General features: G+C 44.0%; 1 protein-coding gene across 3 annotated transcripts in view; it reads right to left on the reverse strand.

The window, feature by feature from the left end:
- Window positions 1-21,025, reverse strand: part of OLFM4 (olfactomedin 4) — a 121,014-nt gene that overhangs the window by 5,156 nt on the left and 94,833 nt on the right. For all 3 annotated transcript variants that reach the window (XM_053304691.1, XM_053304692.1, XM_053304690.1), the window contains 2 exons: window positions 14,026-14,238; window positions 12,308-12,464 (listed from right to left, as the gene is read on the reverse strand). In XM_053304691.1, coding sequence (XP_053160666.1) covers window positions 12,308-12,464; window positions 14,026-14,238 — 370 coding nt within the window. The remainder of the gene's footprint in view (window positions 1-12,307; window positions 12,465-14,025; window positions 14,239-21,025) is intronic.

Here is a 21,025-nt window from a genome sequence, read left to right on the forward strand (position 1 = left end):
TACCACCTCCAAATGGTCTTCTTACTTCTCGGTTGACAACTGGGGGCCAGAGAATACCTCTCAGACTCGACTCCAGGGCTGTTCCCTGTCCTAGCTCAGGAGGGTGAATCCGAGCAGGCACCAGATCACAGACTCCCAGGCTGTCAAAAAGCCATTTCTCAGCCTTACTGCTCAAGACCCTTCAAGTGGAGATCAAATGTAGGCCTTCACCAATGGCATCCATGCACTCTGCTCTTGAGATACAACTCTTCCCTAATAGCAAGGCAAAAGCACATGTATGTAGTAGCTGTTTATCTGTGATCAGAAGAACTTGTTTAAGATGTCAGATTACTTCAGGCCACAGGTGCCTAAAGCTGAGTCTGCACTGGATTGGACTCTCAGCCATCTGCACAGCAAAGGAGTCCAAAAGCAACTGGGCAGGCAGGTGGCTGAAATTACCCCAGGTGCAATGATAGCCTGGGGTTCTTGTGTGCCACTTCTTAGCTTCATTTCTGGACACTTCCTCCCATACATCTGGCTTGGCACTAAAATATCATCAGGGGCAGAAGTTCCCAAGCAGATGTTCCCCTGGCACCACAGAAAGAAGCATGGGCTGCTTTGACTTATTTGTTAAACAGACGTGCACATTATCTGCGTTTTCTTGCTTTTAGCAAAGGTCATAAACAAACCTGTCGATTTTTATCTCTGGGTTTTGTAAGCCTGGGATTCTACTGCAGTTAAGAAACAGACTTCATGTATCTTATTACACTGATCAGAATTGGCCCTTGAGGAGAAGAGACGTTAAATGCACACATTCAGTCAATTGCTTTTGTGGTAAGCAGCTGAACACAATTCACGTCAATCAAAGCTCTCTAGCTGCTGTGGTCTGGTTTGTGTTACAGATGCAGAAGCCAACCGGTACATACCAGAAGAGCTGATGCAGAAAAGTCATCAATGAATTATAGAGGCATTCGCTGCAGATTTGTCTCATTTCCAGAAAGTATCTGGTCAGTTTACCATACAATTTTTAGCAGATCTCTATCTTGGCTTATAGGTTTGGAAATCAAATACAAATGCAGTTTCAGAAACATTAATAACAGGTCTGTACCCAAACATTAATAACAGATCTGCACAACAGGAAGACAGATATGCAATCTAAAGTATGGTGGTGGTGGTTTGAATTTGCTGCATTCTGATTCACTTGTGTTCAGGACAGAGAATATGTGTTTAAAGTTCTACCACACTTTAGAACGTATGTCTTTACCCAAAGTGTATTGAAAGAGTGAGTCTCTTTCTATTTGTGGTAGGTTGCATTTGTCTCAGCGGATCATGTCCTGTCCAGGCCTCGTCCCTTAGGATGGAACATTCTCCTCTGTTGTGGGTAGGATCATATCCTACCTCTTGATGTCACAAAAGCTGTGCATTCCCCAGTCCCCACAATCAGGATACAAACATGGATGGGAAAATGTACAAAGATGACATCATGATCTGAACAAGTGCTCCTACATGTTATGAAAGAGAGGAGCAGAACTTGATAGAGAGATGACATTTTCTGTTGCCTGCCCTGCTGTCTCACAAGAAGTAAGTATAATTTCTCTTCTCTGCCCACAACTGAAAGCAAGGGCTGAGGACAGATCTACCTGGAAGGTTAACTTCTTATTCTGTTTGGTGCTGCTATGTTGATTTGGTTTGCTTAAAGTAATGTATATTGGCTAGTACTAGGAAGAAGAAGTACATTTCCCCTTTTCTTCCTACATAGTCATCCCTGCTTAATTAGACAGGGAAGCAGGAAGGCCCAGTAAAGTGGATGAAGGATGGTGGTGCCTATGAGGTAAAGTGTGCCATCAAATTGATCTCAACGCCGGGCACCCACAGAGCCCTGTGGTTTTCTTTGGTAGAATAAAGGAGGGGTATACCATTGCCTCCTCCTCCCGTGCAGTATGAGATTATGCCTTTCAGCATTTTTCTATATCACTGCTGCCCAATATAGGTGTTTCCTATAGCCTGGGAAACATACTGGGGGAGATTTGAACTGGCAACCTTCTGCTTGTTAGTCATGCATTTCCCTGCTGCGCCACTGTATAGGCCTGGTAATCTGGACTGATATTTGCCCTGTCCAGCAATTTGCCATAAACTGGAGGTCGGTTACAGCAAGCAAACAAGCCCTTTGCAGTCAGCGACACATTGCTAGAGTAGAAACCTCCTTTCTAGACAGAGCACACAAGCAAAGCAAAAGCATGTCCTGTGGCATTCAGATTAATGACTAACAAAAACAGGAGGAGGAGCACGAGAATTTATATAGTACTTTAGAAGTTCTCTAGACAAATATCATATGGTAAAATTGTTCATAAACTGTACTACTTCAAACTGTACTTGGGCTGAATGTCCCCACCTGCCCACAAAAATCAAAAATAAAAAGCCCTACCCATAGAAAACCAGTTCATCAGGTAGAAATCTAGGCTAGGACCCTTCTTCTTGATATATTTTTTTCTGTATGCAGGGAAGGTTTTTTTTAATGAGGATACATTTGATATGTGATCTTCCACCTGCAACATGATGCAGTACTGTCCAAATGCACGATGAACTGTTTATTAGAAAATGTTCAAAGCACATGATATAGGCCAGGGATTCTCAATGTTGGGTCCCCAGATGTTATTGGACTTCAACTCCCATAATCCCCAGGCCCAGTGGCCTGTGGCTGGGGATTCTGGGAGTTGAAGTCCAATAACATCTGGAGACCCAACGTTGAGAATCCCTGAATAGGCTGTGAGAGACACCACTATGCCTGTCCCCATGTGACTGGTAGAAGGCTGAGGCTAGGAGAACGCTGGTTTTTCTTAGGCTACCCAATGAATTGACAGTAGAGGCAAGACTGGTGTGCTGACATCCCGACTCACAGTTTACACTCTTCACCACTACATAGTCAACATTATCTCAGCTCTTGGCATGCATACATTTCTGTACTTAGAGTTGTATACCTCCATCAGCATAGTGCAGGAAAGCCAAAACTGATTATATTGGTTTTATGAGCCAGGTTTACTGCTAAATGCCTTGCAGCTTACCAGCTCTCTAAATCAATGGGAGCTCTTTTACAGAGCAGAGATATAAGGTAATGTTGCCACTATAATTTATAGTTTGTCCTTAACTGTCAACACATTGACTGAATTAGTACACCTAAATCAATAATGTTATCTTCAAATTAAATGCTTATTAATGGCTTGCATAAATCTGCAATTTACCAAAACAAAACAAAAAAATTAAAGCCTGTACCAAACTATGAAGGTATAAAAGTTTCACAGCAAGTCACATAGACTGAGCCTGAAATAATTTTTCTTGTCATTAAACCAAGCACTGATCTAGCTCTGTTTTAATAATTCATGCATTGTTTCATAAATAAAAAACAATAGTGTGTTCAGCCAAGAGGGTGTTTCCCCCCCGCCAAAGAAATAAGAAATTCTTGGGTTTTTTCCCCTTAAAGAGATCTCTCTCCTGGAGACTTGTTTAACATACATGCAACAGTGCAATACTCTGGGAGGGTTGTGTGTTTCTTGTACAAGTTTTGAAGACTGTATTACTGCTGTGTTTCTTTAATGCTGCCTAGATGATGGTGGTGTGGAGGGGAGAGAGAGAGAAAAAAGCATCCTCTCATTTTGTAAATATCAGAAGGCAGAGCAAATTAATTTATAGCCATTATTCAGTCTGTAACATCTTTTTACTGTTTAAGCCTCTGCTTACTGAAGGCCTAGCACTGATGGCATGGCCCTGCCCAGCTTAGAGCTTCATTATGAAATGGCTTGAATGTTAATACAAGGAAGTCAGAATTGCTTGACACTTCATAGGAATTAGTGGGTAGATTTTTCTAGTATGGCTCTAACATAATATGTTAGAGCCATACTAAGCTTTCTTCACAGATGCTATGGGAAACCAAACCACTTCCCCATTGCAGGTACATATTGTACAAATGCTCAGAAAAGATGGCTTGCATATGTTATGTTCATTGTGAGAACATATTGGTTTGTATCCACTATTCTGTAATTAATGTGTGAAGTGGCACATCCACATGACATACATGAAGGGAGGAGAGCTCGTCTTGTGGTAGCAAGCATGACTTGTTCCCTTAGCTAAGCAGGGTCCACCCTGGTTTCGCATGAATGGGAGACTACTTGTGTAAGCACTGTAAAATATTCCCCTCAGGGAAAGGAGCCACTCTGGGATGAGCAGAAGGTTTCAAGTCCCCTCCCTGGCTTTTCCAAGATAGGGCTGAGAGAGATTCCTGCCTGCAACCTTGGAGAAGCCGCTGCCAGTCTTTGTAGACAATAGTGAGCTAGATGGACCAATGGTCTGACTCAGTATATGGCAGCTTCCTATGTTCCTATGATCTGGTTTCTTCTTCCCACAGAACCCTGGGAATTGCAGTTCAATAAAAAGTGGAGAAACTAAGAATCGTTTTAAAAAATGGGGGGGGGGGATCTAAAGGCCAGAAGAAAACAGACCTATCTTCTAAGTGTGGTGAAGATGATTTCAACACACTTTCTCTACCCTGAAAGTAAATCCCTCGGAATACAAAAATGGGTACAAAAATGGGTACAAAAACCACTTCTAACAGCACTTTAGAAAGTCTGCCCAGCCCTATGCAGGCATTACTGAAGTCAGGCAGAAAGAGAACAGGAATGTACTGTCAGTCCCCAGCCCTTGTCAACCTGCTCTCTTGGCTCTCCATGCTGTCCACAAGTCCAGCATTTGTCTGAACAGATAAATCCTATGCATGCAAAGAAATCCTCCCTGTGATCCAAAACACTGGAGGACCTTGTGTTCTGGATCACAGGAAGACTCCCACCCCTGGATACAACATTTGTGTGTATGCAAATGCTGAACTCATGGACAGTGTGAGAGCAGAGCTATGGAGCATATTGGCATAGGGGCAGGGCTTGACAGCATGCTTCTGTGGGCGCTGTTCATGGATACATCCTCTGCAGGGGCATAGCTATAATTGAGCGAAAGGGTTCAAAGAACACGGGCCCCCAGCTCCTGAGGGCCCTCCAGCTCTACCCCTCCCTATTTTCTGCATTATCTCCCTCACACTGGGGGGCTGCCAGAGAGAGTGCTGAACACGGGCCTCCTCTCCCCTAGCTATGCCCCTGAATAGGGCTTCTGTCTTTACCCTACAAAGAATTCACAGCATTCTCACCAAACTATGATTCCCAAGATTCCTTGGGGTAAGTCATGGTAATTAAAGCAGAATAAAACTAATGTAAGAGAAGAAGAGGACGACCAGCAACAAGGTGGATGGACTCAGTTACAACAGCAATGGATGCACCACTGAGAGTCCATAAAGGCCAAGTTAAAGATAGATCATCCTGGTGAGAATCTATCTAAGAGTCAACACTGACTTGACAACACTTAATCAATCAATCAATCAAGCCTGCAGTGCAGATAGGGCTTATGCTAGGAACAGTCTAATCTTGCTCCAATGACATATCCAGGATGAGTGAACATGCACTGAGATACTTGCGTTCAGTTGAACAGCTGCATGGTCTGTGCCTGCATACAACTGTACACAGATAGGGCTCTCTTCCTGTGACTGGGAATCCTGCTTTTTCAGAGTTTCAGGCAGGGTTTCATATCATGATCCTGCTGCCCCATTCATACACATTCACTCACTCTGAGTTAGAACAGGGCTTCTCTCCTGCCCATATATGGTATAAGAAGGAGGAGCTCCAAATATAACCTGGTTAGGTAAAGGGAAAAGAGGAGGAATCCATACTGTCAGGTACTACTTGTATATCTGGCAACAGGATCCCAGCAACAGAGCAGAGAGTCCAAGTCATAGTATAATGTGATAGCCCATTTAGAATTCTTCTCAGCCTTGAAGCTTACAGACTGGTCTTGGACAATTCACTACATCTCAGCCTCATAGATATGAACAAGATTAGGCTTATATGCCTTTTTGATACTGGAATGTTCTATATAGAAATTATTAGTAACAATCAAGCTATGCTACTGCTAGAACATTATCTATTACCTCTGGGGCTGGGTTTGCATACACAAAATTGGGCTAATTGCTGCCTGCATGATGCTCCCTTTTTTGGAAACTGGTACACCTATTTGTGGCATTATCACCTTGTTTACAACATTTCTCAGTAGTAATCAGTGGAGAAGTTGGAGGTCATATGAACACTAAATCTGCTTTTATTTAGCACTGATCTCCAGTCAAGCAACGTTGTAGACAAGGCAGAAGATTATTTGGGGCAGTGGGAGAGGATAGAGGAATGGTTAAACAGATGGAAGTGTCAATGAATTGCCAAAATGTTCTTCTGAAAACAAGAATGTAATTCGGTGTCTGCCAAATGCTTTTCCCATATCGGAACGGGCATTGAGCTAAAAATTTGCAAGCAAAATGGAGGACATATTTTGTTCTAACATTGCTGCAAACTAGGCTAATCCACTCTATTGAGCACAGCCACAAGAGAAGCTTTACAACAGAACATCTCACGAGGTGACTTTCTAAAGCTCTGTCGAAGCCGTTAACTTTATATATTCTCATTAGATTCATAAGCTTAGACAGCTCTGGGATTTTCTAGGCACTCTCCACGCTCACCACAAAATATCAAGGAAAGAGAGGAGAAAAAGAAAAGCCCTGGAAACTGGACAAAAAAACCCACCAGTTTAATACAAACATTATAAATATAACATGAACCTCTAGCAAACGGAGGCCAAATGGGCTGGCAGGGAGACAGGTGCACCTAAGGTTGTTGGGAGAATGTACTTAACTATCTGCTCACTTGCTCATATGAGTACGAAGGAGCTGTAAGTCCCCCAAAGAAGCCACCTGCTTAGGCATTCAGATGCCTGCCACCCTTCCCTCCCTGCCTGCCTCTATTCTTGCTAAAGAAAAATGCTAGTGTAATGTTTGAAGGAAATGGTGAGCAGTAGGTTATTCCGAACATTTTACTAGCTGGGATGGTCAGGCTAGCCTACGGCTATGTTTTGTGTCTATCTGCCTATAAAGTGGGATTCTGTACATACGCAGACGTGATAGTAGATACTCTACTACTAAATACTTATGGTCAGAAGCTGACAATAAAAGCCCCCTCCTAGTGCAGAAAATAGCAAGGGGATTAGAATGAGCCCCACCCCAGGCTCCCAAAAGTGGCCAAAGGTATTTCACTTCATGTCTCCAGGAAACATCCTTTTGGCTCATATGGCAGAAAGTGGCTGAGGTGATTAATGGGAAGGAAGTCATTTAGGTTGAGGGCTACTTGGGGGCTAAGGTAGAAGAAGCGCCGCCCCCCCCCCCACCAATTACCTATCCCTAAATTAGGGGTTTCCTGGATGGGGGAGAAAATGAAGAAAACAGTGTTAACTGCCACTACTAAATACAATGCGAAGGTAGCACTGTGAAGAGTCTGCACTAAAAGTCCATTCCACTGATGGATGGCAAGTAATCTTGCTGTGAGGGGGTCAACAGCCCATGCTGGTTATCCCCTGCTGTTATGAGGTTTGGTTGTTGTTATTTAAAGAAAGCTTGGGTACTTCAGCACTGAAGAGATGAAGCAGAGATAACTGAAGAAAGCAACCAAATGTAACAATTGAGTCTGTCCAGACATTTAATATTTCCCTTAGTGGGGAGCATCACTGAGGTTTTGCCTATTGCCCTTGTAGAAAAAGTATTACCAGAAGCACAAAAGTTATATCAAGGCCTCCAAGAACCATGCCCTGCAAGGCTCTCTCTTTTCCCTACTGCCGTTGCAAAGTAGCCGTTACATGCAAATGCATGTAATGAAGCCCCAGTGGCTTCATTTAAAATGAAAAGCAACCTCAGGAGGCTGTAACTTGAAGCAGAAATGCAGTGGGATCATCTTCATCCCTCTCTGCATCAGCTGTTTTTCTGTTCAGAATCACTCTCCAAGCTGCTTTCCACTTCCTGCAGGGTACCAGATGCATACATTGTAAATATTCATCTTTATGCCCCCTGCAAGGGGAAAGAACAGCTGTGGTTGTGCAATTTTGTGTGGCTGGTGGGGGAAGAGTTGTGCTCACATGTGCATGCACACACAAGCACACACTTTGACTACAAAATGCAGCCTCCTAATGCTGCTTTCCATTAGACTTTCAGGAGTTCCTTACACCTAATTGCGCCTAACATCTAGTTGTCCAAGAGAAGCACATTCACCATTATCTCTTCTCTCATACACACTATTCCTGAAAAACCTGTTGTTATTAAAACTGAAGTACTTTTGAAACTGAAGGAGATCCTTCAGTAGAAATAGGAGGTCTCCTTTGACATACTGTCACCCACAATAAATCAAAGAGTTGTCTTTCAAAAACTTTAAAAACTTTTTAAGCTGTTTTCTGAAAGAGAGAAATGCCCTTTCTGGGGTTTCCAGAAGGTGTTTCAGGTCTTGTGTTGTTTTTTTCTTAATGCTTTCTTTCTCCCCACTTGACCTGACTGACAAAAGGTTTCTCATCCTTCAGAGAGAAAAGACAGCAGCTGCCTGCAAGCCATTAAAGTCCAGAAAGGTGTCTGAACAATGAAACTTTGTCTTCCACCATTTCATTTCTCCTACTGGTAAGAAGTTATAGAACAGAGGTTTGTGGCAAACAGATTTTGGCAGGCAGTGACAGGGCTGCCCTTACAGAGCCCTGGCAGGGTGCGAGGCCCGGGGCAAATCAGCCAGCGCAGGGCACCCTTCCAGTTAATTCTAATGGGGGTTAAAAGGGCAGGGCCCAGGATGGTCACCCTGCTTGCCATGCCCCAAGGACAGCCCTGGGCAGTGAGGTCATTCACACAATCAAAAGCAGAGTGTTCTACCCAGGTTTGGGAGCTGTGTGCGCTCCCAATTATCAGTTGTGTGAAAGCAGGGTTGCTTCCATTGTGTGGAAGCAAGGTTGTGTGGAAGCAAGGTAGGAGAAAAACCTGCATAGAAGTGATTATGTGGAAGCAAGGTAAGAGGAAAACCTGGGTAGCTTTTCCTCCTACCTGGCTTCCACACATTCACTTCTACCCAGATTTTCCTCTTATCTTGCTTCCACACAACTGAAAATTGGGAGCACACACAGCTCCCAAACCCAGGCAGAATACAGTTTTTGATTATGTGGATGACTCCACAATAAGGCTCTACACACAATCCATGTGCAGAGCCAAAATGAGGTCTGCGAGGGGAGCACGCTTGCGGGGGGAGCAGGTGGAGCCTCACCATGGCGACACATGAAACTTTAACCCAGTTCTTGGGCACTCTTGTGCCTGAAACCCGGGTTAAGCGGCAGGCTCCATAAGCAGGCTTGCCAGTGAGCCACAACCAGGAGCCGCATGGCTCCTGTTGCTGCACATGAGCAGCAGGAACAAAGTTCCAGCTGCTTGTGAGAATACCCTCAATGTCTTCCTATCTAGGCAAAAGCTCTTTCCTTCAAAGGCTTCTCCAAGACACTTCCATTTCCACTGGTCATTACCAGAAGATGACCTTGTCATGTTTTAATGGGCAGCCACCACCTCAAAGGGAATCGTTTTGGGCTCTCCCAGAATAGGAGTAGATAAATCACATGAATGGTGTGCAGCATCAGGAAGTTCTACTGAGCAAGCCCCACTGACCAGGAGTGACAGAGGAGCACAGTCACAGTCAACAGACTTTCTTGGCAGGATTATGCTCCCATGTTAATCAATGGGATGGGAGCACCATTTGGATTTTCCATCTCGGACTTCAAACTGTCTTGAGCCACCCTGGTGATTAAGTGGGATTGCTTTTGAAAATTTCCCACATGGCCCATTTCTTCAGCATGGTATATAAGCACACTGATTATGCAAGAAACCTTTCCCCCAAAGCTCTGATGAGCAGGAGAGGACAAAGCAATTTCAGGAGTATTTATAATCCTTCTTCAAAGCAAAAGGATCACTGAATCCAGACATTATGTTAAATAGTTATCACTTTGATAGTATGAATATATGAAACTGATGGCATCGACCCAGTACTGTTGTGAGACATTACAGATCATTGCCTATTACCACCCTAGACAAATGTCCATATCCACAAAAACTAGGAGCCAGGCAGGAAGGTGATAAGAGGCTTTGACAGGTTCTGAAGACTTTAACAGAGGCCGAAGCAGCTCCCACTGAGAGCTTCAGTGTAGTCTGCCTCGGGAATCTAGAGAGCTGCCAAACAAATAGTCTATCAGGACGCTTTTGGGTTTCTTATGGGGCTCTCCTCCTATAAGCCATCAGACGGTGGTGGACAGGTTTCATGTGCTGTAATATAGGTAGCAAGTCCCAGATCGTAGGTGACAAAGAAGGCATGTTGTCCGCTTTTTAAGGAGTTAGAGTGCTAATGAGGCATCGCCCCCTAGCCAGATGGGATTGGCTACTGCCTTTACTCCCCACTACTTATTAGCTATGCATATATCCTGTCAACATCCTGTACTTCCTATCTTCTGTTGTGAAGTTCTGGACACCTAGGACTTTTACGCACAGCAGGTTCTACCGTGGGTTTACAGGGAGGCTTTACTGTGAACTCAAAGTTGTCCAAAAAAAAGAGCCACAAATAGTGGATTTTTTTTAACCTCGTATATAAATCAGATATATATTATATTATATTATATTATATTATATTATATTATATTATATTATATAGTGAATTTTTTAACCTCAGATATAAATCGGACTGGATATAAATCGGGCTACACTCTAATACGCAGTGAAAAACCTGGATTGTGTATTAACTGCTCCCCAGTAACTTGCAGGGACTTTGGGGTTAACCCAGCCGATATGTGAATGCGCCCCCTCCATTCCGGAGGAGATGCGAATTAAAGGGCTTCAAAAGCCCCATGTGAAAAGCTTCCTGGTAACAAACTGTATCAAGCACTTTTCCCTTTGATAGTTGCTTTGAGGTGTCTCCTGCCCAGATTTGCTTCAAGTGTTACATGTGCACATGCCAAAAGTTCTTATGCTCATTTCAATAGACTGAAATCAAAGCTCAAATTGTTGTTTGTCTTTAAGGGGCAGCTTTTTGTAGAGTATGGGGAAATGTTTTCTCTTAAAAAATTTCTGCACAAATTACAGTATGCAGTTTCATTTAGACCCTAAATCAAGTCTTAACACACCTTGTAATCAGATATTTCTGTGCCTTCTATTTATTGCCTTCTAGGCAGAAATAAAGAACAGCTGACTCCAGTGTAAATTTGCCCATGTATTAAGGTCTTCATTGAAGGCCCTGCTCTGGGTACCCTCATTTTCTGGGATGCAATGAGTTGAGACCAGGGACAGGGCCTTCTCAGTGGTGGCACCAAGATTATGAAACACTCAATCTCCATGGTTATGTTCACCAGGCTTCATTTTTATTGTATTACTTTGGACACATCCTAGGGGGCAAGGAGGGGTCCCCTTAAGTGGAGGCAGGCAGGTCCTACCTGCCCCTCTGTGGCATTGTACTCCGTAAAGTTCTACCATGACAGTAGCAGCCTGTGCTGCTGTCTCCTTTAAGATGCCCGCTGTGGCTCCCAGCATCCCTCATGCAGCATCGGCATGCAAATGGTGTCGACACATGTGTTGCCATTTGCGTGCTGATGCCACATAAGGCATGCTTGGAGCAGCATCCCGTCGCCACCATGAGTGCCTTAGAGGAGACAGCAGCACGGGCTGCTGCTGTTATAGTAGAACTTTACAGAGTACAGCATCACGATGGGTGGTGGAGGCTCACAGGAGGGGCAAGTAGAACCTGCCTGCCTCCTCTTAAGGGGACCCATCACCCTGCACCAAAATATTTCAGCTGCAGGGAGCTGAATCATTTTGGCCCCTCTTCAAAGAGGCACCGAAACGATTCGGGCACATCTCTATTTCATTTGTTGGCTGAAAACATTTCTATGTATTCAGGACTTTAATGGCATCTGAATTTGAATGAGTAGTTTTCTTCTGTAAATTACACTGCTACGTCATTCTGTTAATTATTTGGATCTGGGTTGTTTTTTTTTTATGGTATTGTTTGAAACAGTGCTGTAAGCTGCCATGGAGGCCAATCTTTGGTTGAAAGGTAGGATATGAATTTTTTTTAAAGAAATCAATATAGACAATAGTAACCTGTTCCTCTATGCTCACTTTCTCTCTCTCCTCAAGGAAGTATGGGGATGGCTTCAGCAATAGGGCTGGGGTGCTGATGGAAGGAGATTATTAAACATAATTCTACTGGGTGTATAAAAATACAAAAAAAAATGTTACCAAAATCATAGCATCAGATTTAGTGATTTACTATGTACCCCAAGAAAGGAAAATACAAAAATATGCTCTTGTTTCCTCTCCACTCTTTGCATACATTTTCATTTCACAAATAAAGCAAATGCTTACCAGGTGGTGGGACATAGTTGTTGATAGTGCTCTGGTTTCTACTTGCTTCACACTCCTTCAATTTATTCTGTAGAGCCACCATTTCTCGGCGAATTGCAAGGATGTTATGCTGGTCCAAAGATTCTAGGTGATTCACCATGATACTCAGATTCTTAATCTAGTCCAATAAAATGGTACAAGTTACTTTTGGTTACAGTCAAGTTTGTTTTGCAAATTCATGGAAAACAAGCTTGCTTTAAAATGTTACAGAGACCACATTAAGTAGCTGGCGATGATTAATTTCTAAGAATAAATTTTCTGCCATCATCATGTATGTAGACAAGTACTCAGTGCCACAAACACATCTTTTGGTTTTGCCAATGGTTGTTTTAATAAATAGAGTTTTGATGAGTAGGGGCCCCTGCTAATTGAGCAGATCCCTGCTAACTGAGCAAAGAGACACCTGTTAAACTGGTGATTCTCTTATATTTAGCAGAGGGAGAGCAACTGGCTCTATCCAGCCTCAGAACAATATTCTCCCAGTGGCTGTTGCTGGTATCTGCCTTATGTTTCTTTTTAGATTGTGAGCCCTTTAGGGACAGGGCAGGACCATCTTATTTATGTATTACTTATACCTATATAAACCATTTTGGGAATTTCTGTTGAAGAGCTGTATATAAATATTTGTAGTAGTGTTGTAGAATTAGTAGGGTAGTATTGATAATTGTTTTAATTAAGTGTGATATTTAGATTGTTAGGTGCCTTGAATGAATTCGGTGAACATGTTTTATTCACGAATAAAATAAATGTGTCTCCTTCAGAGCTCAGTCTTGGAGCAGTTAGCGATCTCTGCACAGTGGCCTACTCATGGGAGCTTTTGATTGGCCCAAGATGACCTCTAGTCCAGTTGGTTATGACTCAGTGTAGTATCAGGTCATGGCTTCCCACATATTGCCTGTACAAGGAGAGTCATTTAAATAACTTCCTACTTCGGACCTGACCCAGTTCTTTCTCTTAATTCCTGCCTCATCATCCCATTCTTTCTTCCTCTCTCCTTTCCCTGCCATGGATTAGCCATATTTTTTAAACTTTGAGGCACTTCACACGATTGGTGTGAAGCGCTGTTAGGGTTAGGCGTAGCCCGCTCTCCCCGCACACAGGCAGGGAGCCGTCCCTGGGCGGCTGGATTGGCTGCCCACATGATTGCCAGCTCTGTCATGGAACTGGCAGCGGCGGCAGGGATCAGGGGCCAGTCGGCCCCGCGAAGTTCTAGGAAGCCTCGTGCAAGCACGTGAGGCATCCTGGAGAGACCCCCGGGGCCTGGAGGCTTGTTTTAGCCTCCCGGAGGGGGTCTCCTCATGTGTTGCTGTGGCGCAGAGCCGCACCGCTCCAGCACACGATGAATTAAATGGGGTTAGCGGAGTGCTCGCTTCGCTAACCTCATTTAAGGGGAGGGGTAATTTTGGTAGTTTGTTGCCAGGAGCCGTGCGGGCCCCGTGGCAGCAGACAACCAGGGGAAATCAGGCTAGGCTCCCTTAGCCCGACTTCCCCTAGTCGTGGGAATAGCTCCTTTGTTTTCTGTGTGGGTCACCATAAACTGGCCTGGACAGAAATAAAGGGAACGAAGAGGATGATATGCTTCCTTTGATTATGTGGGAGCAAATCTAGAACAACGATATTAAAACTCTTTGAAATTTGATAAGAGAGAACTGCAAGACTGAGCAAAGCTTTTATGATACCTCTACATACAACTGCTCCACAATCACGTTGCTTCCAGTGAGTGAACCTTTCAGTTGACTGATCAGGGTCTCCATTTCTCTGATTTCCAATTTTATCAACTGGAAGTCCAGTTTAGTGTAAGAAACGCTGGTCTGCTCCATATAGTCAATCTTGATGGTTAAGTTTTGAATCCTTTTTTCATAGATTTCAATTTCTTTGGTGTACTGGCTGACCTATAAATATACAGAGGAATACACTGCATTTTAGCAACTGTGTTTAAGATATCTTTTTAAAAGATAAGTTTTGCCTCATTGCACCTCTGAGATCTTGAAGGGATCAAAATATGATTACATGGGTACAACTGAGTGCAGAAGCTTATCTAACATTTTCTTTATTTTTAGACCAAAATACATAGCAAAGATTACAGATAAATGACATAGATAAAACAAAATGTCTGCAGGATAGGAAAAGTGTAATCGCTGATCAGCTACATTCTTCTCAGTAATTTTTTGTTTTTGTTTTACTGAGTTCAACAGAAAAGTGCATCAGACTGTGGCAGAATGGCATAGAGGATCCTTATCTGAACCATTAAAAAAAATCTGATGAGTGTATCCTAGAATTATTTTCAATGAAGAGCAAAAATTACTAGAGCTTTTAGTCAGAACCACGTTTGCATGGTAATCTCTCCCAGGCATATATATGTCAGGGCTGGGTTTAGGGCTGTGGAATCTAGATCATTCCAGCTCAGGGTCCTTGAGATCAATAGCTTGAGCTAGAATCTGAAGCACAGCAAATAGAAGTTACTGCTTTGTTGTCCAAAAAAAGGCAGAAAGCCAGCCTCCTGTTATTGATACCAGATCTGACCAATCCAGAGGCTTCATACTGCCTGCCAGTTGCAGAGACCAATACTGCATGCCCTCCCCCACCCCCCGCCCGCCCTGCTCCCTATGTCTGAGTGAACATACAGGCCATGGGAGTTCACTACCTTAAGGTCCCATCATCATACCTCAAGGTTCCATTTCCTGGAACAAACCCCCGAAGACTATGCACACAAGCAGCTCTACCTGGGTAGGGCTCTACCTGGGTAGGGCTGCTTGTGTGCAGTGCCAGGATCGGGCCTGATCCCAGAATTGCCTCTCCCACAAGCACCAGGATTAAAGGGCACAAACACACGCTTTACCCCGGGTACAGGGTTGTGTGTATGCTCAGGGTTGCACACAGCCCAAGCACCTGACTTCTGGGGGAACCCCCCCCCCAATGCATCACGCTCATCGCAAGGTCCATTGGGAGATTCCCAGAGGCTGGGATGAATCCCGGCCTCCAGCAATGCGTCCTGCACGGAGCAGCGCAGATTGTGTGGGCATGCGATGGCACGCCCACAAGGACACACACACAGATCATCTGGGGGGAAGGTAGGCGGAACCCTGCCTTCCTTCCCGCTGCCCTCTCCACCCTGGCAGGGAGCATGTGAATAGCTTTCCAGAGTCCCTATCAGTCCCTATCAGTCCCAACTACAAACTAGAGAACTATATGGGGGTCTTCTACAAACTTCTTCACTGTATACCAATTTAACTACCATGACATAGCACAAGATGTAATATATATTACATCAGCAAAAGATGTAATGTATAGAAATCAAATAAATAAATAAAAGCAGGAGTAGGCAAGAGGTGAACAGCGGTCTGCTGGGGGACCACTGGCCATTTCTGGCAGACTACCAAGTTCCTACTGGTTGCTGGGATTCTTGCAATGAATGCTGGGCTATATGATCAGATCCAGAAAGGTACTGATGTTCATTAGCAGGAGTGTTTACTCAGGATCATGTAACACAGGTTTGTTAGACCTTTAAAAGAGGTAACATGGGAGGGCCTGACCTGGCCTGGGGCTGTGGCACCCAGCAGTGGGCAGGGAGAGATGGGGGTTAACACTTCCCCCCTCTGCTGTTTTCACACTGCTTTATAGGGGGTAGATTTTAGGCACAAAAATAGCAGAGAGGGGGGATGTTAACTCACCCCCTTGCTGTATGCCACAACAATCCCAGACCAGTTAAGTCCCCCCACCTCCAACAATAACTGATTTGATATATATAGGATGTATTAAAAGACTGCTTCTCATCCATTCCCTAGTTAACACTGCCTATAAAAGATGAAATTCAAATCACATGTAGTTTGGCCCTTAAAAATACTATTGGAGGACCTGAGTGACAGTTGTTGATTATGGACAATATCAGTTCAACTTGTATGACTAAGGGCTGGTTTGGATGATACCTTATCAGCCCAACAATAATAAAGAGGGTTTGCCATGAGCATGTCTTCTGTGTATGTACCAATGCCCTCTAGGCATATCCCTTGGCATATCCCTTTCTTTTCACATGAGGAAAACTTGTCCAAACTGGCCCAAAGTTAGTTAATTAAGCATTCAAGAATCAGATGTTAATAGCACAGCAGTAAACATGTTGACATAACCTAATAATAGTAAACCTATTCCAAATTCTTGAGATAAAAGCCCAGAGTTCATAGCATCCTCTATCAGCTGTCATCATATCTAGCTGATTGATAGAGCAAGATTAAAAACAAAAACAAGGTATTGACAAGAGGAGGAATGCTGCACCAAGTGCCAGTAGATCCTGAAGTATTGGACAGCTGCTGCCAGTTGGTGTAGACAATACTGAGCTAGATGGACCAAGTGTTTGACTCAGCATAAGGTAGCTTCATATTTTTCATTATGCAATCTGCTAATGATTATTTTAAAATAGTTTAGAACTATTGTATAACTATATTCTGTTAGTTCCAGAAAATCCTGATTTCTAAAGGTTGCCAAACTGCAACCCAGAAACTGCCTCTGTACTACTGTGCCTTTAAATCCACCACTGAATCAAATTATGAGGCAATCATGGGTTTTCCTGGGTGGTTTTAATCCTGGCCCTGTTTTCTAGCCCCCTCTCCTGCCTGTATAAAGAACAAGACGCCAGACATCCACACATTATGTTCAACACTCATACAATGAGTGTACAATGTACACAGGTACAGGTCTGTACACAGGTACAGTCATTCATGTGTTATGTTGGACACAGGTACTGCAATATACTTCCTGTTTGCACTATGCCATTTTGGGGCCTCTACCAGGTTTACTACTAAAATTAATGCAAGCACAGTCATCCACACAAAAACGTATATAGTACCTGTGTACAGAGAACTGTGTACAGAGAACTGTACACTCGTACAACAGAATGTCTGGATAGGGCTCAGATGTACTTCTTATCCATTGGGGGAAGCAGGCAAGAGGACCAGGAGAAAAACAGGTAGGAGAAATGGTGGCTTATTTCCCCCACCCCAAAGGAGGGAGAGATTTAGAGGGATTTTCTGGATTGCAGCCTAGTGACCTTATAGATCCACAACCCACCCACCAACCCACCCTTTTTTTTTGCACAATCAAGGAATCACAAAGTACTCTCATTCATATGCTATTCAAAAACTTCAGATCATAAAAGTTATTTCTTCCTAATTTCCAGCTTATTTCTGCCTACAGTTCTTTCAGACTGCATAAGCCATACTATAGAGACTGACGTGTGTTGATGGAACATCATTTCTTCAGGATAACTAACTGCATCAAGCAAACCCTCAGGAGAGCGACCCCATGCAAGAGATGATGTAAAGTAAGGGGACATTTGGAGGTGATGCTTAGAAGTATTTCTGTTGGGTGGTGGGTAGACACCATGTTTTCCTTTCTCTCCAAACCATTTTTAAGAACAGTAATGCATTCACAAGAGCCATGAGTCCTTGCTGCTGGAAATCATTTTAAAAAAAATGGCTGATGGCCTCAACAATGTGTTTATATGGAACAATTACATATCAGGACACAATAAAGAGCATCATTGAGGGAAGCCCAGCCTGGGATAGGCTGCGCGTGAGAACCGCCAGGATCAGGTCCAATCCCAGCAGGGCAGCACCACCTAGTCAGCTTTTCAACCCAGCTGTTAGCCAAGGTTAAAGGCTTGAGCAAGCCCTTAGTCTGGGCTCTGGAGATGTGTGTCCACTGGGGCTATGTTCAGCCTCAGCGGACATAGAGATGGGTGCCCACAGTGCCCATCTCCTGGGGGAATCCCCCAATCCACCACATATGCCACATGGTGCATTGCAGGATATCCAGAGGATGGATATCATCCCAGCCTCCAGAGATCCACACTGCATCACACAGCATGGATCGTCTGGGAGCGCGGTCTGCACTACCTGGAACATTCCAGTGATCATCTGGGGGGAAGGTGAGTTGACCAACCTCGCCTGGTCATGTGCATGGCCCCATTGTATATCTCTACCAGATGACCTTAACTCTGAGATATGAAGGGTATCCCTGACAAAGCTCTTATTTTTCCTCAATAAATAATTGTCATAATCAAGTCAGGATCTTTAACACTCCCTGTAGTGAAGCTTTGTTTTCATGTCTGACCTGATGTGTTATCTGCCAAGATCACATAAGAGGATGTGTCACTCTGTATCTAGTGTGATGGTTTACTGCCCTGCTAGGCTGAGCTGCCCAGATATACGATGTCAAGTGCAACAAAGGTTTTAGTTAGACTGGGTTTTCCTTTTCCAGGAACCACCACTTTAATCAGGCACTAGTGCAAATGAGAACAAAATTGTGTGATTTCAGAAGAGCCATCATTGCTACATATTCTTACACCTATCAATAGAAAAGATTGCCTTTTATGTAGGCTTTTATTCAACTTAATAGCTTAAGATGATTCCACAATAGGCACAAATGTCTAGAAAATGCTTGCTTTTGAATTTTGATCAATGCTTTTGATGGCTGGTCGGTCACTAATGTCAAGGTTCAGAATCCTTTTAAAATATTCAGGTAGGTTTGGAAACAATGCACTTTGACTTTCTTTTCTTCTTGCTACAAGTGGGAACCAATGAGGAATTACTGGAGATGGAAAGGGGAGCAAAGGACTCATTTTATGTTTTTGCCACCACAGATGGAAGAGAGTAGATTGAGCAAGATTTCTCTGAGCCACACACCCCTTCACCACTCAGCTGTTATTGGCGGTGGGTTGTGTTAAACTTCCTTTGAGCCCAATCCTTCCTTCCAATGGTTATTTCAGAACTGAAGAGAGAATTTCTTCCTTTCTTTCCCAGAAGCAATCATTGTGCCCCAGTGGGGCACACTGTTGATGGCAGTGCTGGCCTAAAACATTTTACTGTCCAAAGTGGAGCACCAAATGGTGTCCCCTTCACTCCCTCCCCATTCTCTCCCTCTGATTGGAGAACATATGTGGAATCAAGGGTTTCTATACAATTCTCTCTTTATAAGCATGTAAGGATATTAAGTTGGTTCACTTACACATGAGAAGGTTGCAAGTGTGTGGCAAATGCCCGAAAATGTGCTACCTGATATGACACATTTGGCCCAGCCCAATTCCTCTTCCAATGGTCATTCTGGAGGATCATTTTGGAAGCACAGCAATGGCCTGCCCAGATTCATCCCACTGGGTGGCTCTTTGTGTTCTCTGTGCTCATTTCCTACTCACACAACATAGTTCTTCAGCAGGCCCAGAGATAGTGCCTGTGTAGTGCCCTCTGCAGTCACAGAGGTTCCCCAGCAGCACAAGAGAAGCAGGCGTGTGTGATCTTCAGCCAGGAAAGGGAGGGGGGTCCTCCAATCCAACACACACACACACCCCTACCATTATTCTGCAATTGTAGAGGGTCTTTGTATGTCACAGCTCTACTCACTTCAAAGAAACTTTGTTTGAATAAACAGAAAAGAGGTTCTAGAGGGCCATCTCTGTTTCTTCTTCCACCTCCCTGTTGTTGTAGGTTTTTTATGCGTAAACTTCTTATCTCTTCCCAATTATACCATGAGAAACTTTATGAATATTTATGGCTAGAATTTATAATTTAGTGCTCTGTCTTTCCTCCTGATTAATTCAAGGACACTTCATTTGTTAAGACGTCTGGTTCCTGGAGCAGTCAAACCATTTCTCCTGGACACCTAATTGAAACCCTGCATATTTTTCATCAAGCAAGCAATGTCAAATGCTGATTCTTGGCTCTGAGAGAGCCTTTTCAGCTTTCCTGAAATCACTGAAGTTAAGAGTTATTTGTGGGTTTCGCTTGTGTTTTGCAAGGGAAATAAGAGCTGAATTCCTATCGCAAACAATGGCCATGTTGGCACTTAATGTGAAACAAGAGTTAAATAGGGCAGAGGTTGGAGCTCCGTTATGTCCGAATGCATGCAACCGTGGGTTTGAGCTTAAAGTGACCTTAATTTGCCTCTCCAAACTACAATTTGAACCTTCAGTTTTCAGTAAGTTTCAGCGCAAAAACCTGAGGTTTGGCCTAGGCAGTGTTATGTCCACATGCGGACTGTGCTATAACCATGGTTCTGTGCAGTTATTGGAACTGCAGTCATAGAGACAGTGGTGCAGACCTGCCCAGGATCATGCCTGTTCCATGCCTGGGGCACTTCTCACTGGCCGCCTTTCCGAGCACTCGCCCTGCCCCTCCTGTCTCTGGTCCAACAAAGCAATTGCCCTGCAACAAAGATGCTGCCATATCCTAACCCTAGCTTGTCAGCCTGTCAAATGGCAAAGCCACACAGGGGCATTCCCTCATCCCACTCTGTCCCTTTCTCCACCATACTGGCAAGCAGGAGGGAAAGGAGGCAGGATGACAGGATGGGCACTAAGTGCCTTGCTCCCTGAAAACGAAGTGACAATTATGTGTGTTCACAAGCACAAGCACTCCAGGTGGCAACATAAGCAGGGCACCCCATTAGAGTGCCAGGATGGAAACATATGGCAGGGCAGGGATACCCAGGGTCAAGTATAAAAGGCAGCCCCAACCGGGGATTCTCGAATGGCCAAGGTCTATTTTTTGTACAATGATGTCGGGGAAGGAGGCCCCAGCCCCTTCCCCTTGGGGGTACCTGTGTGGTCCCTAGACTTGCTCATGAAAAGGGCTGGGCAGCAGGATCAGCATTGCCCCAGGGAAAGGAGCATTTCAACATGTATGATGATGA

Source organism: Hemicordylus capensis, chromosome 3 (genome assembly GCF_027244095.1).
Source record: "Hemicordylus capensis ecotype Gifberg chromosome 3, rHemCap1.1.pri, whole genome shotgun sequence".
Classification (NCBI taxonomy): domain Eukaryota; kingdom Metazoa; phylum Chordata; class Lepidosauria; order Squamata; family Cordylidae; genus Hemicordylus; species Hemicordylus capensis.